This window comes from Podarcis liolepis (assembly GCF_965112155.1).
Source record: "Podarcis liolepis genome assembly, chromosome: 8".
NCBI classification, from domain to species: Eukaryota; Metazoa; Chordata; class Lepidosauria; order Squamata; family Lacertidae; genus Podarcis; species Podarcis liolepis.
In genome coordinates this window covers 6763918-6789861 of record NC_139560.1, presented here as the reverse complement: position 1 = coordinate 6789861, position 25944 = coordinate 6763918, and the positions used below count along the sequence as shown (strand labels likewise).

The 25944-nt window shown below is 41.6% G+C and overlaps 1 protein-coding gene across 4 annotated transcripts in view; it reads right to left on the bottom strand.

Moving 5' to 3' along the window:
• Window positions 1-25944, bottom strand: part of AGO2 (argonaute RISC catalytic component 2) — a 48027-nt gene that overhangs the window by 10338 nt on the left and 11745 nt on the right. Inside the window, exons 2-18 of one of the 4 annotated variants that reach the window (XM_083516650.1) lie at window positions 20941-21136; window positions 18022-18142; window positions 16751-16935; window positions 15525-15661; window positions 15263-15397; window positions 14449-14536; window positions 13621-13768; window positions 12665-12784; window positions 11707-11829; window positions 10905-11038; window positions 9561-9745; window positions 7721-7880; window positions 6591-6681; window positions 5055-5249; window positions 3617-3751; window positions 3274-3375; window positions 1214-1413 (exon numbers count right to left, since the gene is read on the bottom strand). In XM_083516650.1, the coding sequence (XP_083372776.1) occupies window positions 1214-1413; window positions 3274-3375; window positions 3617-3751; window positions 5055-5249; window positions 6591-6681; window positions 7721-7880; window positions 9561-9745; window positions 10905-11038; window positions 11707-11829; window positions 12665-12784; window positions 13621-13768; window positions 14449-14536; window positions 15263-15397; window positions 15525-15661; window positions 16751-16935; window positions 18022-18142; window positions 20941-21136 (2455 nt within the window). Of the gene's footprint in view, window positions 1-1213; window positions 1414-3273; window positions 3376-3616; window positions 3752-5054; window positions 5250-6590; window positions 6682-7720; window positions 7881-9560; window positions 9746-10904; window positions 11039-11706; window positions 11830-12664; window positions 12785-13620; window positions 13769-14448; window positions 14537-15262; window positions 15398-15524; window positions 15662-16750; window positions 16936-18021; window positions 18143-20405; window positions 20465-20940; window positions 21137-25944 lie in introns of those variants that run through there. The other 3 variants (XM_083516651.1, XM_083516652.1, XM_083516653.1) reach the window with 3 other exon arrangements.

Genomic DNA, 25944 nt, shown 5'->3' with positions numbered 1-25944 from the left:
ACAAAACTCACTTTATTTATCTACCCTGAGATAATTTTCCACTTAAGGCAATTCTGATGTTTCTAAACAGTGTATTCAGTTCGTATCAGAGCATCTTTTAAAAATTAAAAAGCATGCACTCTACAAGAAATCTAGCACACTTAGGGCCCATTATTAAGCCAAACTTTTTTCCCTGAGCAGGGGAAAATTACAGGCAACTCCAGCTGGAGAATCAAAAATCTCCAATTGGCTCCAGTTCACTATGCTAAAACAAAATGGTTCTTGGTCTGGTACATCTGCTGTAGGAATACTGCTAAACCTGGCTCATCTCAGCCAATCTCCCATTCCCACCACCCTTCTGAGTAATACCCCTCCCCACCTTCTCACTATATAGAAGGATCTGGCAACTTCTGTTTCAGTGTATCTGAAGAAGTGTGCATGCACACGAAAGCTCATACCAAGAACTAACTTAGTTGGTCTTTAAGGTGCTACTGGAAGGAATTTTTTTATTTTGCTAAACCTGAGACATCCCAAAACCGTAACATGGTTTGAGTGTGAAAGGACCCAGAAATCAAAGATGTAAGGACAGATACACATATACACACACAATAATATAACCCCTTTAAAAAGTTTCAGTTACTCATTAGTACTTACTTCTGTAAAGCTATGTATAGGATCGCACTGTCATTTGATTATCTATTCTCAATACCATCCTACTATCCTAGCCATGGTTGTTTGAAGATGCAATTATCTTCCTATATTGATGGATTTTTATCTGGATTTATTTTATGTTTATCTAATTTTTAATTTAATCTGTTGTTCACTGCTTCGTGGGCCTTTGGGTAGAAAAGCAATAAATGAATACATTTTAATAACGATGAATGACAATTTGAATGTCTCTATGTAAAAATTGTGGTTCGTTGTTATTATTAATCACAAGAAAGTGAGCTAGAAAATACTTTCATGGAGCTAGGTAAAGGTAAAGGGACCCCTGACCATTAGGTCCAGTTGTGGCCGACTCTGGGGTTGCGGCGCTCATCTCGCTTTATTGGCCAAGGGAGCCGGCGTACAGCTTCTGGGTCATGTGGCCAGCATGACTAAGCCGCTTCTGGCGAGCCAGAGCAGCGCACGGAAACACCGTGGAGCTAGGAGAAGCAAATTATACAGCCTCCGGGCAAGCTATACACAGACTTGCACTCTGCCCATTTCCATCAGTCCCAAGCAAGTTTCTCACCTATCATGTTCTTTATCCACCAGATGATACCTGGCTCTGAAGGCAACCAGGTGTGCATAGTATGCTGGTGCAGGGATTGAAACAGAACGAGTACAGCGTACATATGTATGACACAGTTGGTAGGTAAGGATTTGAAGCTCATCTGAAGAGAAACGATTGTCATCCCAGAGAACGTGGTAATGAGATGGCCGGCTTGTCCCCTGAAAAGAGCACAAAGAAGCAGAGGTTTTCTCCTTCCACTAGTCAAGACCTAAATGGACTGAACACACCACACTGAATTTCTATAAGCTACCCTATGAATAAATATAAAATATATCTATATAGATATAGATGAAATAATTCCTTCCATTTGAAGGAACCTATGAGTTTCATTCAAACCCCGCCCAGAAGCTTAACTATGATTTGTTTATTGCCAACAAGTCACAATCTGAAAAGCCATGCTTTGTTGTTGGCTAACAAATCTCGGTTTGTTTTAGCTATGGCATGTTAGGTGCAAACTTTGAACACTTTCATAACCAGAATTTGGCCACCTCACCTCAGACCAGCACCAAATTACAAAGGGACAAGGCAAGAGCAGCTGGAAAACAAACCAGGCTGTGGAGAACCAAGCCATGGTTTGCTTGATCGGATTTGCGATATTTCGAGGTTAACTCGTGGTTTGTTAAAACAAGCCATGGCTTAAGTGTTAAATGAAACCAGGCCAATCTTAGTACAAACCTATTATTGTTGTTGGACACAGAGAGGTGCCCAAGACAGAGGAAGCTCAAAAGAGGTTTGACACATGCTGGGCTATAAGAAAAAGATTAAGTGAAGATAATTTGGTTCATCCCACTTTTGGAGTGTGTACCAATTCAGAATTGCTAGTTTAGGGGTTGACACAAGCTTCTTGGACCAGTGGGCACATTTTGGAATTTTGATTTTGAGTGTGCTGGAGGCACCAATCACAAAACATCTGCTATGGTAACATGGAATCCCTTCAAGATTTCTTTTTTAAAAAATGTTTCTTTTTATACTTTCTAAACATTTCATGAACCCCTATTTTTTCCAGGAATAATTTTAAAATATATTCTCGTGTTATTTTGAAAATTTATAAACCACTTACTAAAAATAAAATAAAAATCTCCAAGTGGTACACACGTTGAATTATATATGAAATATAACTAAAATATACCGTATTTTTCGCCCTATAGGACACACTTTTCCCCCTCCAAAAATGAAGGGGAAATGTGTGTGCGTCCTATGGGGCGAATGCAGGCTTTCGCTGAAGCCTGGAGAGCGAGAGGGGTTGGTGTGCACCGACCCCTCTCGCTCTCCAGGCTTCAGGAGAGCCCCACCGCCAGCCCCACAAGCTTGGGGGACAGCGGGGAGGCGGAACCCCACCATCCCGCTGTCCCCCGACTTTGTTAGAAGGCTGGCGGGGGGGGGGGAGAAGCCTGCTCCTTCCCGTCGCCAGCCCCGCAAACTCGGGGGACAGCGGGGAGGAGCAGTGCGCCATCCCGCTGTCTCCCGACCTGGTTTGGAGGCTGGCGGAGGGCTTCCCCCTCCCCCAGCCCCGCAAGCTCTCGGAGCGATGCCAAAGCTGCATGCAGCTTCGGCATGGCTCTGGGTCCCATTCTGGGGGCTGGGGTCGGGGGAAGCTCGGGCTTCCCCCGCACCAGCCCCGCGCCTGGGGGGGGAAATAATTTTTCCCCTCCCCCCCCCAAATCTAGGTGCGTCCTATGTGCCAGTGCGTCCTATAGGGCGAAAAATACGGTACAAACCAATTAAAAACAAACATACATAAAATAAAACATTTAAAACAAATGTAACTCAATGATGCATCTGGACAGGCTTGCTGAAACAGAGGTTTTCAGCAGGCATCTAAAGCAGTACATAGTGAAAGCACTGGCCTAATATCAATAAGCAGGGAGTTCCAGACCACAGGGGCTGCCACACTAAGGGTATGTGGTACAAGGAAGAATAAATAATAAATCTAGGACACACACAGCTAAAATGCACAGGAGACAGAATAGTCATAACACAATTGATCTACAGAATGAGATGACACATTAAGAATATACCTGAATACCAGCATGACTACACAGATAGAAGTCAAACTCTGAAGGGTGGGTGATTTTTGTGTCCACTGTTGTACCTGCTGGAATGTTTCCACTTTTCCCGACCTGTGCAAACAAAAAATAATGAGACTTAAGCTTTTGTTTCTTCTCGTCTGTACTATGAAGCTGCAATACAGCAGCAAGCAAATGTGCATTTGCTTAAAAGGTTGTTTAGATGCTACAGTATAAATGGTTGATGACCGTTTCTATTTTATGATCGGCGTCTGCTGGATGGGGCTGGGCTACTTATTTCAACACCTGCAGGCTGTTGCTTATTGACAGCCTCTTTACAAAATGTGATACCCACCCTTTCATTTTTGTCTGTACAGAAGAGTCTGGTGTGATGCCTTTTCTGCACAACAATGAATGTGATTCCAGGCTGGTAGTCTTTTTCTAGCTTAATACATGCTTCTCTGATAGCCAGCAATTCATGATGGAGGACCTACAGGAAAAAAGAGGGGGGGTTGCAGGAAATGTAACATTCTGAAATGTCACAAACACATAGACACTAGTAGGAAAATGCATTTAATAAAAAAAAATCTGACTGTTTACATTTTCAGAGCTTGCTTCAGGTATTTCCCCTGCAGCAGAACAGGTGATCTTAAGACCTATCCTACATTCTTCACTTAATGAGATTAAACGAGATTGTTGAGAACTTGGAGGAAGATCAACATTATAATAAAAACCTGTATAGGTCCAGGCATGCTGCGGCGTTTGGCAAACACCACATTTTCCAGTGCTGTTAATCAGCCACATATAGACTTTCAAATCTAAGGTTCAAACAACACTGAAATGAAAGGTTTATGGATAGAGAGTGAGGGCCACGGACCTTGCCTGTACCCTTCTCATGTGCAAATCCCCCCAGCCCCTTTCTGTCCAATTGCAGCATTATACAAGCGTTTGGGGTACCCTCCCAAACTAATTTTGAGAACTCAGCTTTAAAAAAGCTTTCATATACATATACAAACCCCAGAGAGATACCATCATAGCTGCAACAAGAATACAGTAAGCCCACAATTATGGATAGGCAAAATAGGCAAAACCCATTGGATTCAATGGTGGGTGGGAATGCCAAGTAATTTTTTTCCTGGAACCCGACACCTTCTCAACCCCTTCTTATTATTTTTTAAATAGCCACACATGTAAAGCTGAATGAACACAAGTTGTGGGTTTCATGTATTCAAATAGCTCTGTTAAGGACTGATCCTATTATAATTTCAAGATTTTTGTGCTGGGGCACTCAGTGACTTTTATTCTTACAAACAGGTGTGCCTGGGATCAAGATTCCTTGGCTCAGTGGTCAGCCATTATCTGTGGTCTGCACTGAGCCCCTCCTCCCTTTCTCGAGTCTCCGGCTCTTGCCAGAGAGAAGAAACAAGCAGTGAGACACTCATGTTGTCTTCTGCAGAATAAAGGCATTGGGCTCTTCTATCAGCTCACACCAGGAAGCATTATGGCTGGGGACTTCTGCCACTTCTTCAGAGCACAGCATAATACCACCATTTTGATGGAGTGTTGGACAACAGCCTTGGACCTGCCACACTTGCTCAGCCTAAACTACCTCACAAAGTTATTGTGAGGGGAAGGAGCTACCCCCAAAGTCCTTCAAAGAAGGGTGGAAATACAAATGTAAGGAAGAACCATGCATCAACAAAAGCCATCTATGCAACCTTTCCTAAAACAATGCTATACAAAGAACACAGCAAAATGTAAATATCAAAAGCGTATGTGGGGGGGAAGATAACCTGTTGGAATTGCCCCTCAGAAACACCATCTCTGTAGAAAATAATCCGAGTTGGTTTGAATCGGGTTGATTTGTAGAACTGAATGAGCAGCTCCCTGACCATGGCAGCCAAGTCTTGGATGATCTCTTGGCGGTGCTGCTGGACTCTCACAGTGGCACAGTATCGATTAGGGTGGGCATCCATACTACCTACAACCTGTTGGAGAACAAGAGAGTTGTTTCAATGAGCTGGTTCATCTAGGAATATGGGGTAGAAACAGGAGTTACCTCATATCCCTTTTCCAAGCAAGTCTTCCAAGATCTTTAAGAAGAGTTTGGATTTGATATCCCACTTTATCACTACCTGAAGGAGTCTCAAAGCGACTAACATTCTCCTTTCCCTTCCTCCCCCACAACAAACACTCTGTGAGGCGAGTGGGGCTGAGAGACTTCAAAGAAGTGTGACTAGCCCAAGGTCACCCAGCAGCTGCATGTGGAGGAGCGTAGACACGAACCCAGTTCACCAGATTACAAGTCCACCGCTCTTAACCACGACACCACACTGGCTTTAATCATTCTCAAGGTGGCATTTTACTGAAGTAAACTTCCATTCAGTCTGCTAGGCTATCCTGTGTAGTTGCCACCCTCTCCTTACAAGGAGGGAGGCAGGTGTTTGTCCAGCAGCATGGTTCCCCCCTTCCAAAAAAAACCATGCAGATTGGGGTTTTCTATTCCTTCCATGCCTAGAAGAAACAGGGGCTCTGCAACTATCCTGAAGCTTAACAGTGTCAAAAAGGGAAGACAAGATAGACGTGTATAAAATTTGTGTGGTATGGAGAAAGCAGATCTTTCTCCCTTTCAAAAAAAATACCAGAATTCAGGGACTTAGGCAACTGTAATACTACTATGACGCATTGAATGCAGAGAAACCAATCTGAGTAATATGATATTTAAGGAGTATTCATGAAGTAGGTACATGTACCAGCCCAACAAGCCTGTCACATCCTTAGCTCGGCTACAAGGGCCAGCCACTAATTTACATCCAGGTTTAAAGAACCCACTGTGACCCAGCAAGGGATGCAATATTGAACCTCAATATTGTCTCACCTTGCATCTTCACCTGAATCATTTGCATGGGGCAAGAAAAAAGACACATTTGTGAGTCCTGCTTGGGCTCCCTTTCAGTGAAGGAACAATGGACCAGGAGCAGACTAAGCGTCAACTACTGCTGTCATTATTCTTCATTTCTCACTACCTGGCTTGCAAATAGAAACCTCGTCTAAAAAGGATTAAACTAGCAGAAGGGAACAGACCCGGAGTCTACAGCCACTCACTACAAATGCACGGGAAAGAAGAAGTCTTGTTTCAGCTCCGGGATGAAACCTTAAAAAAAAAAACTGCCCCCGACTGGACAGAGTAGATGGCACCACAGTGTTTTGGTCCACTGGGGGGCACATGAACAAAAGGAACTGCTCCCTTGCTAATGCAACTACTGAAAAACACTGCATGTGCGGGGGGGTGGGATATGTTTGATGTGACCGATACACAGTTTACTCACAGCAGCAATGGATGGTTTTTTCCCATCTCCAGCTGGTGGATGAGTGACATCTGCACCCAGGAAAATTACAGGTTGCTGAAATACTGGAGGCCTAGATAACAAAAAAAAAAAAATAATGATACCGAATAGTCACATAGTAAGTTAACAGTCAGTATGGTAAGCCCACTTTTTATTGTTCCACGGTGGCATTACCAAACAGGCAGAATGGGGAATGGCTTTGTGCTAAGCTTCTAAAGGCACTCCAAAGTGGCAAGAATCTGGACTGCTTCCAAGTGCCTCTGGAATGCAGCATGATGTCAAGGGCAAGACCTGCCCTTTCCTCAATTTGGGGTGGGGCAACTACTGAGGCCAACCAAAATTTGTAGACATGCCAATAATACATGTGGATGCAATGTACACCCTTTACACACACCCAACATTGATGGACCTGTTATTCAATAGCTGCTCCCCGTTTTAAACTTGGCAAAGAAGAAAAGATTGCTTATCTTTACGAAAGGGACTTATACTTTGGTTCACAAATGCATGTTTCTCTTAATTAGTGGGAAACAAACAGACAAACTTTAAAATGGCATTTCCCATTTAGTCACTCTTTGGGGCATTACCAGATATATATGCTTAATATAGTCAGGACTTATTTTTGCAGCCTCTAAAGATGTGTGCCCAGTTTTGGTTTTTTTTTACTCCCCCCATCCCACTATTTCAGCTTGAGAAACACCCAACCCTAGCATGTTTATCATAAATGCAACTCTTAACAATCCCTCAAGCACAACGCAACAAGATGCAAATTTCTTTCAAGTCTAAGCTATGTATTATTTTTCATTTGTTTTATCCTGGCCATCAGGATTCAATGAACAAGGCAACTTTCATTTTGTGCGCTCTCTCTCTCTCTCCTCCAGCTACAGAATTAATCAAGCATTATGTGTATCAGATTCCAGGTTTTTAGTCTCAGTATAATATGTTAATTAAAATCTAGCCATGGAAATAAACTTTTTTTAAAAGCAGTTCTACAGGACAAAAAAAAACTATGCTGCACTGAATATAGCTATTTCTCAGAAAATTAGGATGCAATGGATGTGCACATTTATAAACTGTCTACTTGCTCAATTGTTTACACACAGGAAACCCCTTACCTTCCCTGAGGCAGTAAAATGTTATTTACTCCTCCCAGTTTGACATTGATCTTTAAGCACAGATTGGAAAGTGTCTGTGGCGTCGTTCTCTGCACATTTTTCATCTGCACACACTGTGTGGCCATGCCGAGCACAGTATCACCAACACGCTTCACCTCAGCTGCCAAGTGAAAGAGAGATCCAGTCAAGTCACTCTGGCACAGAAGATTATCAGACTACCTCTCAATATGAAAATAACCATACATTAAAATCAGGAACACCAGAGTGTTTTCTACAGATGTCCCTGTCATCTAATACAAGTTGGGGGGCGGTTCTTGGGGTGGGGGCTTCTCAGTAATGATGGTGCTCCGATTCTGGATGATCGCCCCAAAGAGACTCACCTAGAGTTTACGATCATTATATTTCAACACCAGGTAAAGACATCTTTATTTCTCCTATCTTATTGCTTTACAGATGCTGCTTTAAGATGTACTGTCTTTGTCTGTTATTTCACCAGTTTTGCTGCGTTTCTCGTTTTTGTGTTTTTTTTTTGCAAACCTGGGATAGTATATAAATACTTATAATAAACAAACAAGCCTTGTATATAACTGTAAAATACACCATGTTATCAGCTTTCTGTGGAAAAGGGGTATGTGTAAAATAACATACAGTGGTGCCCCGCAAGACGAATGCCTCGCAAGACAAAAACTCGCTAGACGAAAGAGTTTTCCGTTTTGGAGGTGCTTCGCAAAACAAATCTCCTAAGGGCTTGCTTCGCAAGACGAAAATGTCTTGCGAGTTCCTGCGGTTTTTTTTCCTTCCCCCCCCCTTTTTTCTAAGCCGCTAAGCCGCTTATCAACTGATCCGATAAGCCGATAACCCACTAAAAGCCGCTAAAAGCGCCAATCCGTCAATGGGCTTGCTTCGCAAGACGAAAAAACCGCTAGACGAAGAGAATCACAGAACGGATTCTTTTCGTCTTGCGAGGCACCACTGTATATTAGTCTATGAAATGAGATGTGATTAAAATAATGCTGAGGGTTTAATTTCAAAGAATTATTGTACACTAATGAGCATGTATGCCTATTGCTGTTATTCACCTTTCAAAATGATTAGGCAGGTCTCTGACAACATTTATAGAATGGGCTTCTGATGCTTAGGTGATCTTGACAAAAAGACTGCTCAGCAGCATCCACACAGAAGTGAAATACCACACACACACACACACACACACACACACACACACACATTATTTGTATGCCACCTTTCCACTTAAATCCATGCTCAAGGTGGCTTGCAACATGAAAAAAGTACATGCGTACAAAGATAACAAAAATTAGTCATAAGCAACAAGCAAAGCGCATCAAAAAGCACACAACCAAACTGAACCATTTCCACATGGCTTAATCACAGGATGATCTAAATATAAAGATTAATATCAAGAGCAGCAGCAACAAAAACCCATTAAAAAAAACCCCTAATTCCTCAGTTCAAGAGTCTGTTTAGCAGCCTCAATTACTGAAGCTGGAGTCAGCCAGGGCCCCACCTTCCCCGGCCAGGTGTGAAATGGCCTGCAAGACAGGGAGCAGCTCTTCCAGGACTCACAGCCAAGATAAACACAAAGCTTTCTTCCCCTGATGCTTATCATGCTACTTCAGGAAAAAAGTGCAAAGCCAAACAGTCAATATTGCACTGCACACCAGAGAACTACATCAGGCAGTTCCTCTGGGAACAGTATGCGGCTGCATTAAAGGAAACATCTGTACAGAAACATCTAGAACACTATGAAATGCCGAGGCAATAAAAGGCCACACTGCATCAATTTAAATAGGTAAGTCAAATGTAACCCCTATATACCGACCATAAACTGGAGTTTTTCCTGGCAGAATGACTACTACGAGCTGCAATCCGGCGTAAGTGTTTTTTAGATGTCGGAACATTGGTTCCACGCTATCTGCTCCCTGGGCATATTTACAGAAACAGGGCTGACCCTGGATGGGCATTCCTGCATCTCGTGAGATCTTCCTCAGTTGTTCTGTGAAGGACCTAAGAATAAAAATGAATCAAGGCACACACATTTAAAGGAATGGAACCAGCACTTGACACTCATTACAACCAATATAGCCTCGTTGGCTTGAGTGACACTTGAGTGTCTGCAATTTCCATATTTCTGATTATAGAACTCTTCTATTTCCATCCTTGGGGAATCCTCTAAACACTCAGGCCTATATACTGCTGCCAAGCAGATTCATGCCAATTCCTTTCCCTCGCAAAACAGCTACACTCCTACATGCAAGCAGCTGCACATACACTCCAAGGAAATAAGCAGTGTCTATATTCCCAGATACGAATGCGCACTTCAGGTTTCAGGGATCAAAACTCTCCTGACAGTTTATTATCAGTAGTAAATTTGGAGTGGTTTATAAATAAAACTAGTATTTATTTACCAAAGTACATGGAACCTTACAGTTTCAGAAGCAGCGGACAAGTCCATGGCCAAACACTTTAAGGCTGCAATTCTATGCATAAATGCTTGGAAGTAATAGCCCTGAGGTCAAGTAGAAGTCCTTTTCAAATTATGGTGCCTAGGTGCGGTCTTTACATTTTTGCAGTTCCCATTTCACACTAGTCAAGTGCAACCATCTAGCCTTAAAAGTATGCAACATTTCTAATACGTATCTGAAGAAGTGTGCACGCACACGAAAGCTTATACCCAGAACAAATTTAGTTGGTCTCTAAGGTGCTACTGGACAATTTTTTAGTTGCCAATAAGTAAATGAATACAGTGGTACCTCGGGTTAAGAACTTAATTTGTTCTGGAGGTCCGTAACCTTAAACTGTTCTGAGGTACCACTTTAGCCAATGGGGCCTCCCGCTGCAGCTGCACCACTGCCACACGTTTTCTGTTCTCATCCTGAAGCAAAGTTCTTAACCCGAGGTACAATTTCTGGGTTAGCGGAGTCTGTAACCTGAAGCATCTGTAACCTGAAGCGTCTGTAACCCGAGGTACCACTGTATTTATTTGTAAGAGATATCTGCTCCCCAATACTTCAATTGTATTAGTTGTATTTCTCATATTTCTGGAGGACTGCATAGTTCTGCTGTTATGTTTAGAAAACTAATGACATGCTTAATACTTTCAGAAGCTATGAGAACACATTCAAAATCACTACCTGAACACGACTTCAATCCCTAACAAACTTACTTAAGGTGGACTTCAGTGCACTGGCGCTGTGGAGCAAAGCAAGCAATTGCCCAGACCTTGATTTCAATTCCAGTGTGAAACTGTTTGTTCCTCATATCCCAAACCCCTTGAACTGGTGTAGCTATTGCTTTGTTCTAGAAAGAGAGAGGAAACATAGTAGTGAGTGGTTTACTGCACAAAATAGCTCTGTGCTGCGATGGCTTTAAATACCTCAGTATCAAAATAGCAAGCCTCTACACATTCTGGGGAAACCATTAAAAAAAGAAAGTCTTCCACGGTACACCAAGGCATCTTGACCAGTCTCCCCCTTGGCCAGGAGTAAATGCAGCCCAGACCCAGAATAAACCATGACTTCCGATCTCTGTATCCTTTACCCTGCACACAACAAACTACATGTACAATCATCCACGAGCTATATTGGTAACATCAGTGGAAAAGACTGTCAGGGTAACTGCGTCTATTGACAATACATATTTTTCTTGGCCAAATGCTAAAGGGCACCATTTGAGACTGCAAGATCGTCTACAGTATCACTGGAACAACTCCAAGAGAAAAGTATGTGCAAGAGATTCCCCACACTGAAACCTCTCCACTGGGAAGAAATAGGGGGACAAGAGAGTAACCCACCCTCCTGTAGATAGATACTCAGAGTATTCACACAGCAGCATCTGAAAGCCACACACAGTAAAATCTGAAACTGTGGCAAAGTACAGCACTAACCATTATTCAATGTCTTTACATACAAACCGGGGGGGGGGGGGGGTTGATCACTGCAGATCCCACAGGATCTTGGTTTACATACCCTGCCTCCATAGAGAATTGAAGGAGGCTGTAGGACCCGCCCAGTCACATCCGTCATTTCATCTTTCACCATTATTCCAAATTCACGAACGAAAGGGTCAGTATTAAAACTTGCACTTCGCATCTGGAAACGAAAAATAAACCAATGATGAGACAAATCCTTGATTAAAATACAATTCAAAACATCGAATTTGTCTGGATATGGCTCAGAAAACAGAGTGGGAATGAGCAGTTTCTGAGAACTGAGACTGAAGGACAATGTTATATGAATACCTGCTGCTTTTCGTCACTTATTGTTCTCTGGCCTTCAGCCCCTCTTACACAGCTCCACTTTTCTACTATATTCCTCTCTGTTTGCTAAAAAGTTATCAATCTCTTTGAAAGTCCAAACCAGGGAGGCAGTGTTATGTTTAGTAAATGCACCAGACATAGATGATTTATGCCAAGACCAGAATCTGTGCTTCCTTTTTGCACACCATTATACAATTATTATTATTATTATTATTATTATTATTATTAACTTATGCCCCGCCCATCTGGCCAGGCCTCCCCAGTCACTCTGGGTGGTTCCCAACAGGATATTAAAAACACAATAAATCATCAAGCATTAAAAACTTCCCTAAACAGGGATGCCTTCAGATGTCTTAGAAAAGTCAGGTAGTTGTTTATTTCCTTGACATCTGGTGGGAAGGCGTTCCACAAAACAGGAGCCACTACCGAAAAGGTCCTCTGCCTGGTTCCCTGTAACCTCACATCTCACAGAGCTGGACCTGGCTGAGCGATGGGGTGGAGACGCTCCTTCAGGTATACTGGGCCGAGGCCATTTAGGGCTTTAAAGGTCAGCACCAACACTCTGAATTGTGCTCGGAAACATACTGGGAGCCAATGAAGTTCTTTCAGGACTGGTGTTATATGGTCAAGCTATGCCCCAATTCCAGGGACAGAGGAAGAGGACTCACCAGTTTACTAATCTCTTCTTGACGGTCAGGTGCTGATCTAGCAGTTGCTCTTATCATAGTGGAAGTTTGATTGTCTGTCAGCTTCTTTATACACCTCTGTCCTGCCACTATGTTGCATACCTGTACAAAGACCAAACACAAATTAGTTTTTTTAAAAAAATATCCAGAGGAATAGACATACTACTCTGTAAAATAGCAAAGAATCTTATAGAACCTTAAAACTAACAAGATAGACAGTGATATGAGGATGTTAGAAACTGTTATTACATTGGGATTTGAGTGATAGCCCATTGAAGGAAATAGTCAAGTTCAAACTTACTAATCTTTGGCAGGACCAAACATTTGATTGGGCCTCAGATAAATCAGATCTAAACAAACAACCTTAAACATACATTGTAACTTCATGCGAAGCAATCCCCAAAAGGCATAACAGAGTCCCATTATCTTCTAGGTGTTTACAAACACGCACCACACCAGGTCATTTGAGGGAATGAGAAGCCACTGCACACCCAATATCCCCATCGAGCCACCCCTTCGCTTGGCCAATGCCATAAGATCAGAGCTGGTCTGGATAAAGGAAGCAACTTTCCACTGAATAGGCTCTATAAGCACTTCTGGCATTGGTTTTATTCTCCCCTGCTATGGAGGGAAATGGCAGCCAATAGGAAACAGCTTTTCTACTCCAGCTGGCCATTAAAGAACTTGTAACTAAGAACTTGTATGTGAGCTTAGATATTTCCTCCTTCCTCCCAATTCAGTGTATGTGTGTGTGATGCCTTTTTCCACTGTAAGCCTGATCTGAAAGTCTTCTTTGGTTAAAGAGCAAGGTTAACATACCTTAAATAAATAAAAACATATCAAATTTCAACTAAACTACTTCGACAATGAGGGCGGGGGGAACCTGTTAGAAATATGGAGTAAGGCCGACCCTCCTACACAGAAAAGCAATGACTTGCCTCTAGAGGGAGATATGTGTGTTTCTGCTCCTGTCCAACTTGTAAACATGGAAGATGAGGGTATCGTAAAACCAGCTTGTGCCTATCTTTAAAGTATTGAGCTACAGTGCATTCAACGGTCTGCCCACTCTCCTGCTGAAGCGGGAATCTACGGAAAGTCAAATGTCAGGAGGGAAATGCAAGTTAGTGATTTCACAAACTGTCCCACAATGCAACTTTACAAGGGCTCACATCAGCCTCCAGAACCTATATAGTCATAATACTTAAACGCTTTGCCTTTTCCAGCTCCCAGAGACTAAGTGCCTACAGGAAGCCACAAAAGGCACTTTCACTGTTTCTACGTTCATTGGCTACAGTCAAACCACGTTATGTTTCTAATAGAGTTTCAATCACCCTTTGAAGATAAATCACAGCAGTCATAATTATCCTTAAATCAGAAAACGCTACCTAGATAATGTATTCGGCTTCTTTGAATATGTCATAATTGAAACTCCTACCATGTTTTTCACTGAATATCTGAAAGAAGATTTATACAAGCTTCCAACATCTGAATAAAACCTGAAGGAGCAAAATTAAATCAGCCTAGAAGGGTCTGGAACAAAAGGGACATGCAAAGCCTCAAGGGAGCTGCTTTTTCTGGCATTAGAAGAGGCAATATTTAACAAGGGATGTCACCAACTCAAAGTAACTTCTTCAAGTTCTCAATCTTGTCATATATACATGGAAGGTTTATTGTCAATGAGCACGAAAGAAGGTGCTGCATCAAATAAGTACAGAGGAAGTAACAATTCTTAAGTAATTGCAAAAAAATCAAAAAGCAAATATTACGTTTGGTGACTTGCTGGTCGTCTGGTAACATTGCATACTCGGTATTTTCTCTTCATTTGCCCGCAGTGAGTGATTTCCACCTTCAGACCTAATGATTTAGGAGCATAAGAACTCAGTTTTGTTTCCTAGAAAATTTACTAGTACACATTCGAAAATTAATAGGGGAAATGGTTCCATTTGAAATACCTTTTTTAAAAAACCAAAGCCTGCATTTCAGGAGACTTTATTAAATAAACATTAACTACATTTTAACAATATGATTACCTTATTTCCAAATGACTTGGGTTAATGTAAGCTGAACAAAATTTAATCACCTGGCACTTTAAGTAGGCCCCAATCCACACCACCGGGCACCAACCAGGAAATGACCACATTTGGACATTGCCTGGAGACACCACCTAGGGTACTCTCCTTTTGCTGCCTGCCAGCAGGGAAGGAGCCCAGCTGTTGTGCCTTAAGAATGTTTCAAAACAAAGCCCTCCACACATGCTTAAGCAGGAGTGAAAACTGAATATGCTTTTATACAACTGGGTCATAACATTCATACATGCAGAAGCCCACAGGAATTACAAATCTTGGGGAAAATCAAGTCCATTTAAAATATGCATCAATCAAAACCAGTTTGGTCGACAGCAAGAATGTTGATCTCCTTACAGCCCTAGTTTAAATTCCTTTCAAACTGAATGACCAATTCATTAACAATCAACCACATTCTACTGCACGATTGGAGACAATTTACTATAAGGTAGCCTTCTGAAACTCTCAATATTTGTTCCACACAGACAATCATGTTTGTTTCTTTCAACTTTCTTACCTTTAATTTCTTTGGTAAACTTAACCCTTTGGGAATCTGTCAGAGGTTTCTGTTGTTCTTCAATACTTTTGAAATCCAAAACTTCACATACGAACTCAATTACAGGTTGTGCCTTGTAAAATGCTGTTGCAGATACTAAAAATCAAAAGGAAAAATACAGGAAATGAATGACACACAAATCTTACAGATCTAAGAAACCTGACTAAAAAGCACTTTCAGACAACGTAAACAATTGCAAATAGTGAAGTGACACAAAGCATACCATCAATGTTAAGCATCATTTTCCACAGTGAAGGCCTGACAGACTGATGGAATCCAAACCAAACTTCTCTGCCGCCACCCAAGGGATTAGAGCACCCTTCTGATGCAGTAAAAAAGGACCGTCCCACAGGAGTGTACCTACAAGAGAAAGTGAATATATTATTCAGTGGGGGGGGGGAATGGAGGGAGGGGAGAGCTGTATTATTTCAAACACATCCCTGGTCCAACTACACTAGGGTGAAACTAGGGTTTCACGTGCCGTGCACATTGAGCCACTGAAAAATATTATTTACCAATAATATTGTTCAGTGGCCCTATGTGCACGGCATGTTAAACCATGGTTTTAAAGCTATCTATGGTTTATAGCGAATGAGCAGCATGCTGTCACCTGCTGCTCAAAAGCTTACACGGGGGCTCCTCCCCAGTCTTGCTGCCGGCACACCACAAACCAAATAAGCATTCAATGTCATCCGAGGCTGGGTTCATGATTTGTCCCTTCAGCCCCCACCCCGTGCTGTGAACAGTAAGCCAAGAACAAACCTTAGTTCCCACTTGTGGTGCGTTGAGAAATAAGTCACAAGACCATGTTTGGGCAGCATAAAAATGCAGACACTGGCTTGTTTCATCTGAGCCACAGTAGCAGGACCACGTGGGCGAAGAGCATCGCAGAAGCTTTTAAGCAGCATGTCCTAGCACACCACTTATGCTGCTCACTCATATTAATCCAGTTTGTTTTAAACTGTTTCTAATATGATATGCAAACTACGCCAGTATCTGGCAAGGTCCATGGGATCTCATTAGAATCCCTGTAACCATCTTTGGGACATTTTTGGATTTATTTTTATGCAACAATAAAAAGCATTATGGCTGAAAGAAGAAAGGCATAGATAAATGGGAGAAAGGAAGGGTGCAGCAAAAACAGAAAAAGAGAGAAAGAAGGGTAAACAGCTGCCAGTCCTAAATCCCTGAATCTTTTGTCCTCATTTCAACATCTGCCTTCAAAAGTTCCATTTAATTCCAGTTGATGAGCAGCTTCCAATTTGCAGGAGTTTTGCATGCACACCTGCCTCTTCCATTCACACAAATAGTAAAGTGTGCGTGCACACATACAGTGCACTAGAGCTCACATCAAGATGGTGTTGATGTAGATGCAAAATTCCCAAGTGTAATTTTGTTTAGCTCCCGCACTAAAACTTCCCTAAAGACCTATATTAACATTTCCCTTACCTCATGGAAGGCAAGTGCCTCATTACTACATCCAGCGCCTGAATTGTTTCAAAAGGAACACTTGGAAGACGACCAGAGAGAGCATCGTGTAAAGCCTGCAGACTCACACCTGACATCCACTTTATTGCCACCTTAAATATTCTGTCCTTCCCTTCTCCCGGCAATGTGACCTCCAATTCCACCTGCAACATTTGGAAACCACAACAAGATGATTCTTTCTGTTTAAGCACACACTTTATCAGAACGGTCAAAGGGAAGCAAACTCTTCTGTATAGTGAACGCTCATTGACAACAACACAAAAAGACCCCACAAATAAAAATTTACTTAGACGGCTACTCCACACATGATTCAAGTGCAGTAATACATTTAAATAACAAAATAAAAACATGCAGCAGGGGGGGAGGGGATGATGTAAGCCAAGAAAAAATACATCACCGAAAATCCTCAGCAAATTAAAAGGTTTTCCAAGTGCCAGGGAAAGACATCAGGCTCAGTAACAGGAGAGCCTCCCTGGAGAGTTGGGGTGCCACAACTTAAAAGACTCTTTCTCGGATCTCCACCAGCCTAACTTCTGAAAAGGGTCTCAAAATATTCAGAAATAATTATCCTGGATAAGTTTTTTCCCCTCCACGTTGCATCATGTGCACCTTAAGATCACCACTGTGTTTTGGCAAAGCTGTTTTAGAAGCTACACTTGTTCTGTGATGCACCAACTGCAGGTAACAAACAAGGTAATGTGTCTCTAATGGCAGCATGGCTGGCCTTTTGTCTTCCAGCAATCAGCTCAGCCACAGTTCCTGTTATAGCTACAGCTGCACCATTAATTGTTATACAATATGAACATCCTATGAAAACCTTTATAGAATGTGATCTTTTTATATTTTCAGAGCTGCTTTTCCACAGCAAACACTTTACAAGTAACTACTGCTGTGTAAGGCATTTATTCCAGCAATGAGACATCATCATTATTTATTACCCATCTGACTGGGTTGCCCCAGCTGCTTTGCACAGCTTCCAAATCAAACAGCACCGGTGACACATGTGGTAAGGGTCTTCTTGGAAAACCCCACTGAAGAACTTCCCATTGTATGAGCAATACTGAAATCTTGGTAGGATGAATTACTGATGAACTTACAAAAACCCTACAGATTTAATAACCTGCATCTTATCACTGAAGCCTTGACCCATGGGAAGCATGCAGCTCTGACAAAATAATGAAATCAGACATGGAACATATGGAATCATAGTTAAGTTGGCATTAAATACTTACTTTATCTCTCCCTATTGGAAGTGGTATAGCTGTATAGAGGTTTTTTCTTCCATCAAACACCGGCTTGCGCTCCCCAAATATCTGTCCTTTAAAGTGCTGGACCATGTGTTCAACTATTTCTCTGGAAACATTGTTCAAAGTGTTAGAATAAGCATCCACCCATGTTTATTAGTTATAGCTTTATAAAAGGATGAAAACTGAATTCAAACATCTGCTGAAACCCATTCAAGTCCTCCACTCATAATAATCAATGTGCAGATCACTTGCACCTTACTTGTGGATTATATTCCAGGGATGGTTCATAAATCCAAAATTGTGAATAGTCAATACAATCCCTTGAAACCACCCACATGTGAGCAACCTCACCTCCTGGAGCTGGAGCACCAATGGATCTCACCCCATCAGCAAGGCACAGTACTTTTAAGCTCTCTGCCTTGCTTACTTGGCTCTGGGAGGCTCCTGCAAGAAAGCTTCCCAAAGCCCAGTAGGCAAGGCAGAGAGCTTAAAAGCTCTTTCTGTGCTGGGGGAAACCTGGGCAAAGGAAACTTCTAAGTTCTCCACCTACCGTGCATTTAATTTATGTGATTTCAAAGTTGAAATCACATATGTTGAACGCATGTAAGTTGTGAGCTGACTGACTATATCTCTAGAGCATTGAGAGCAATCCATTCATTGACAGACGGGGTGGGGAGGAGAGACTGTCTTGCCTAGAAGTTCATAGCAAAGGCAAGATTGAATCACTTTTTTTCTGCTTCAAAGCTCAGTCCTGATTAAAGTTGATGTTAGGCAGGAAAGAAAAGCTTACTCATAAAGCATTCCTTGCAACCAACTCCACTTTAAACCATGCCCTTAGCCACAACACATGCAACGTTAATAGCTATCAGAGCAGAACCCATGTGTTCCATGCTGGATACCATAAAGATGCCATGTTAGCCACAATATGAAGGCAGCTAAGATTTCTTAGATTTTTGGTGTGCTCCCAACATCACTGGGAGAGGACAGCATGCAAATACTACTTCTACTCCTCCATAACATCTGAATCAAGATAGGCTGTGAAAAGTCTGGATTGATGTCTGAATGCAGTGGTGGACTGGATAAGGCCCAATAAACTCTGCTTGCACTCTATGTAGAGCTGCCTTTACGTTTGGTTTGGAAGCTCCGGCTGGTGCAGAGTGAAGCAACCAAACTGATAGGGGCATCTGGTCAAGAACACGTGGCACCATATTTCAAACAGCTGCATTGGCTGCCCATTCACTACTGAGCCAGGTTCAAGGTTCTTGTATTAATTTACAAAGCCCTGAACAACTTAGGTCCAGGGTAGCCCAGGGATCGCCTGAACCCTTATATCCCAGTTCGACCACTGAGATCATCTGCAGGAACATAAATGGTCATTCCCCAAGTTGGCAAGGCTCACTTGAAAACAAGAAACCGAGCCTTTAGTGTCATCAGCCCAGTCCTGTGGAATACTCTGCCAATAAGAGATTCAGCAATTGTCCACTGTGCCAAAGTTTAAACATATGCTTAAAAGTTTTCTAGTCCATCAGGCCTATGCAGGCAATTAAGTATACATGTCCCTATAATTGTTAATTGATGTCTGACTATTCCCTTTAATGTGGTTTTTATTGCATGGTTGTATGTATTTCTGTTGTAAACCACTTTGATATTTTAATGAAATAGCAGCATATAAATATTTTTATACATGCAAATATAATAAACAAACAAACAAACAAATAAGCTATTGCTTCTTTTTTTACCCGCTTATTAGCCTTCAAATACAAGAGCTCCCTGGCAACCCTATCACATTAACCTTTGCAGGAAAGTCCTTCAATTCTCTATTCAAAAGTGAAAGATGGATAGGAGATAGCTAGGCTGCTATTGAGTTTCATGCTTCCAGCTTTTTTAAAACAGAAACACATGCAATACCTTTTGTGTATATGGTAACCACAGCATGCATGTTAGTGGCAAAAGCAAAGTAATCAGTTAATCCACCAAAGAACTCTCAGATAATAGAGACAGAAGATGTGGAACACTGTCTTAATGAATAAAATTATGGCCTGTAAATATCAGTTGGAAGGAATATTCCACTTTTCCACTTATTGTAGTGGTTAAGGCAGACAACAAAATTCAAATAATAATTAAAAAATCACATTTGCCTCCACTGAGAGGTAGGAAATTGAGTAGTGCTAACGTGAAAAAATCTGTCCTGATTTACACCAACTTTGGGTAATTCAGATATCAGCATACAGAGCAGATGTTATCCTATACATAAGCCCAGTCACTATGGCTTGTAAAGACAAACATCTAAAAGACCCAGGAACCTACACATATCTTCATCTGTCATTTTCTGTTAACAGGCAATCTGATGGAGACATGTAATCTCTTACCTGCTGTTATATATAGTTTCTCCAAAGTCCTTTTATACCATCAGACAAATGAGTTCACTTCCCCCTGCCGGTAGGTGAAGACAGGAAAACAAGCAGTTGGTAACATCACCTCTCCATTTAAGAGGCTTGATATCAAACTACAGTACCAACCAGTAAGCAAGCAGTTCAGTACTGGTTGAAGGAGATCAACTGCAGTGAAATCGGTGAGATAGGACCTGCCATATCATTGATACCCATCAAACACTAAAAGTTTTAAATAAACACAGTACCACCAAACACAGCATAGGGAGAAAAAATATTTTAGGATGGTATAAAAAGATTTGGAGAAACTGATTTTGTTTTATAAGAGGAGCTCCTCTTAAGTGCAAGCAGAACAAAGGCACCACTGTTTCTGGTTTATAGTAAGTATACCACTAATACCATCCCAAAGAGAAATAGTTCAGCATCAAAGTTTAATGAATGTATCATTTTAAAAAAAATAAAAATGAAGGAAGTGAAATGTTCAAAGCTGAAGAGAAAGTAAAGCGGGATGTACCTGTTAACTCTTCTAGGGCACTTCTCTGGCTTTATATCCAATTCATAATGGTAGATGTCGATTTTTGGAATGTCCATTTCAAAAAAGTTGGCTTGCAGTTTGATTGATCTCCCTGAAGTACCAAAATCAGGTCGAGGGGGAGGTTTAAATGCATATGCCTGTATCGGAGGTGGCATGGGCGGAGGCGTTGCAAGTACTAGAAAGAAGGGGAAAGCACAAAGAGTAATGCAAATTCCGTAAATGCAATTCTTTGTAACATATATTCCATTTCCATCTCTATGTCATTCATAGCAAAGTAACAAATAGCAATAAACTAAAGCAGAAGAATAATCAAAGTTATCCAGTGAGTTTTCCTACTGTTTGTAGCAAAAATCACTCTTTCAATACAGCAACATAAATGGCTGCAGTCCAAGTATCATTTTAGCAATCCAAAGTACTTTCTCTTAAAACCAGCTTAGTAACAAGGATTTTAATGCTAGCCAAGAACACACTCTAGTGAGCAGCTGTATAGCACAGCAAAGAGAAAGAATGGTCCACAGCAACCCATCAAAACTGGGTTGCATTGCACTGGCATGTAAGTAAACAGGATTAACTTGACTGAAATGCAGGGATTCTGGTTCTGTTTTTGAATCACATGTCTAGTTATTACTCTGCTCAGTTTTTTTTCATTATATCGGTGTGATATACAATACATGCTTAACTCAACAGCTGTAAAACAATGCTATTTATCAAGACACAGATTCAGCATATAGATTTATAATAACCAATCAACAAGAAGGGGAAACATTTAATAGCTTTAATATATTTTGCTAAAGAGCACACATGTGCTTTTAAATCAGGAAGTCAGGAAATGTAACTGATTTTAAACTGTGCAGGTGAAAAAAGGATCCACTGGTGTCACTACAACATCAGGTGATTGACAGGTGGTTGTCTCCACCCATTTGTCAGGCTTGGCCCACAGGAGTTGGGGGAGGGAGGAGATAATGATTTGGCCTACCAGCCTGATCCAGTTCCCCACCCTTTGTCTAACATCTACACAACACCAAAAGCAATCACAACACACAACTGTACTATTAAGTAGTTATTTATTACCATATCCTACTGTACTTCCTATACAGTGTTTATATTCTCCTGAGTACAGCAGAATACTTCCCTTTCTAGAATAAATAATAGTAGTTTCTTCCTTGAAATAAGTAACTACTAGGTTTTTATTACATCTTTCTCCATCTCCACTATTTTCTAGATCTCACTATGCTTCTGCTTTTGAGTGATCGAAGCCACAGTCATTTGCGATCTCCCCTGGGGCACCCAAGACGACCAGTTCAGTCTGCCAGATCCCTAGCAACCCTTCTCACTCCTCATATGGGGACCAATAGTTCTCATGCCATGGGGGCATGCATAGCCTTGGTAACAGGAAAGAGAACTGGCACTGTGCTTTATCTATTTGTCAATCTCAAGCTTTTCTCAAGGAGAGCAAATGGAAAATGTTTTTCAAGACAAAACTAAGGAGCATTTGCCCATCGCTACATAAAAGCGCTTTACTTTATTTCTTTTTTGAATCACGTCCCATGAAGCACCCTAAAGCGATTAACAACAAAAATGTAGATTTTAAAAAACCAAAAAAAGCTGGATTGTTCCATTATAATCTTACAACAATATTAGAGAAAACGTCGTCTAGATGGACAAAAGTTTTTGAATGTCATGAGAAAACTCTTGATTTATGCCTGGTACAATCAGTAATTAAGTCTGTAACTGTAACAAATGCTTTGCAAATGAAGCCTGAGTCTTTCAAGTAACAATACCAACTTCAACAGATCTGCTCACACAGAGAGAGGTCTTCAAGTGTGTATGATACTACTGATCTCACACACACACACACACACACACACACACACACAAATACTTTTACCGTATATCCGCAGCCCCCTCTCAAATACATAGCCACTACTTCCTTTTTTTGATAATGTGAAAGTATTTTAGTAGGAAGGAGAACCGCCAAGCAAGTCAAATGGAAGTGTGGTCATTTTGGTCCCAGTTCACTGGATAAGTCCCAAGATGAATGTATTATGATCAATTATGCTGGCAATATTGTTTAATAATATATATATTATTCCCATTTTAAATTACCAGTGGATGGCGCTTTTAGTGCTGTTTAGAGGAAATAATTGCTCCCTCTCTTGCTCTTGAAACTAGCAATGTAGTCTGCTAGCTTTAATACACAAAGATCCTCATTCATTTGAATCCTAAATGTGTCAAATGACTAAAATTGCTGTTTTTATTATTAATTTGCTCTTTCGGTGGAAAAAATAGCACAATACACTTTTACATACAATTTAAATAATTCATAATCTTCAGCTGCCATAACTTTATTTCTGTTCACTTCATTCTGCTACTGTAGTTCCACCTGCACTTACATTTTACATTAATTGGTCATTATTTCAGTCATCCTAGCTTCAGCAACCGTACTGTGAAATTAAAGTTTTTATGAAGATAAAAAGTTTTGACAAAATAAAACATATTAAATGTATCTCCGTACATATAAAAGTTCCTCAAAATACACCTCAAATAAGCTGGAGTTACTGTAAAGAAAGGTAAGTTTTAGTTTTCAAAGTTCTTCTGCAGAGTATCATATAGAGTCAGCTCTCTAACATTCTTCTGTTTCAAGCTGATAGATAAAGGTGGAGATATAATGTGAAATGTTCAGTCCAAGATAAGAAGCACTTCCAATATACTGCCAACTTTTAAGACATCCTTAAAGCTGAGTAAAACTGGCTTTGGTAGACCTTGGTGTTCCAAAAATATTAAAATCTGTTGTGCTGTACTTGTAAGACATGACCATTGAAAGTAATATTTAACATGCATGCTTAGATGGCACTCCCAAAGTTCTGAAACGGACTGGAACATTACCACCTAAGTCTCCAAAACCATTTGAACAAAGAGTTATTTGATTTGGGGGTTGAGGGTCGATTCAAAGCAATCCTACACTTACACTGCCACCATGACACCAGCAGAATAGTCATTATAGAGTCAATATGCCACACAAATGCTTTTGAATTATGGTGCTGGAGGAGACTCTTGAGAGTTCCATGGACTGCAAGAAGATCAAACCTATCCATTCTTAAGAAAATCAACCCTGAGTGCTCACTGGAAGGACAGATCCTGAAGCTGAGGCTCCAAGACTTTGGCCACCTCATGAGAAGAGAAGACTCCCTGGAAAAGACCCTGATGTTGGGAAAGATTGAGGGCACAAGGAGAAGGGGACAGCAGAGGACGAATGGATGGACAGTGTTCTTGAAGATACCAGCATGTGTTTGACCAAACTGCGGGAGGCAGTGGAAGACAGGAGTGCCTGGCGTGCTCTGGTCCATGGGGTCACGAAGAGTCGGACACAACTAAACGGCTAAACAACAACAACATGCCACACAAAGATATTCTCAAGGCATCCCTGGAAACTCTGCCGGTGCCCACCCATCAGGGACAGTGCCCATAAAAATGCTCATAGGCCACAGAGGAAGCTGGTGAACTTAGAGCAAAGGAAACAGACCTCCAGCACTGTCTCACCACATTTACAACATTCAAGTTGGTGTGGCAACATCCCCCTACTTTATCAGCCCCAGTGGCACAGCCAGCAATGACCCTGCTACTGCCAGCTCCCAGGCACCCCCTTGGCAGTTCAAATCTCTTCATGCTGCTCACAGCCACTGTTTTATGAACACAACGAAGGAGAGGAAAGAGAACCCAGACAACACAGCACGTAAAAGATACCTGCCACCATTCCTGACTGTGCCACTGGGGCCAATAGAAGAGAAGAGTTTGGATTTGATATCCCGCTTTATCACTACCCGAGGTAGTCTCAAAGCGGCTAACATTCTCCTTTCCCTTCCTCCCCCTCAACAAACACTCTGTTAGGTGTGTGGGGCTGAGAGACTTCAAAGTATGACTAGCCCAATGTCACCCAGCAGCTGCATGTGGAGGAGCGGGGAAGCGAACCCGGTTCACCAGATTACAAGTCTACTGCTCTTGACCGCTACCCCACACTGGCTCTCAGTGTGAATGGAGGTGGTGTTGTGGCAACCTCTAGCAATATATGTGCAGCTGAGGCAAATCTGTGTGAAAGAGGCATATCCCTGCTATCATGCGTTCATCAGAACCCTCTACAGGTAGCCCCAACTAGCCCAGTTCCACTATGCGCTGCAACAGTGTTTCTGAAGGCTACCCTAGTGCATTTGGGGATCTTCCTCCCCCAAAAAAAGCTCAACAACTTTGATCAATCCAACGGGTAGATCACTGCCATGTTTTGTTTTGTTTTCGTGAGAGTAGATCACAGTCTCTTGGGAGTTGGACATGCTTGTTCTACAGAACTCTGAAGGGCTGCTTGCAGTCTGTATACAATACTGAGGTACATGATCTGTCATACCACTTTCTATAATGCAGCTGGCTTGTTTTAAGGCAGTACAAACCACAGGAAAATTAAATATATTCCTTCTGCTCAAAGAAAACTTGCATATTATGGAGTCAGACATGCTAAAGCTTTCCATATAAGAATTTATTTATACACAGACAACTACACATCAGTGAGAAGAGTTCTAGCCTAGGTTTCTCCCTAATCTGCTAGTTTCCCATGGCCTTCTCTATACACATCCCTGCAGCCTGAAGCAATACAGCGTGGCAACAATTTTATTGCCTCCTATGTTGTATGTGTGAACTAGGCCTAAAATGTCTTAAATTATTCAAGCTTTGTTTTAGCTTCACAGAGAGAAGACGCCAAATAAATCTAAGTGGATCAATCAACAGGAAAATGCTGCAGTCAGATGTCATATTATGTCAACAAGAGCATTCATTGCAACAGCCATTTTTGTTTCTATAAACCAGGGGTGAAAAACCTGTGGCCCGTGGCTCTCCAGATGTTTCTGACCACTGGTCACGCTGGCCGGGGCTAATTGGGGCTGAGAGCTCAATAACATCTGAAAGCCACATGTTCATCCCCTTTGCTATAAATAAACA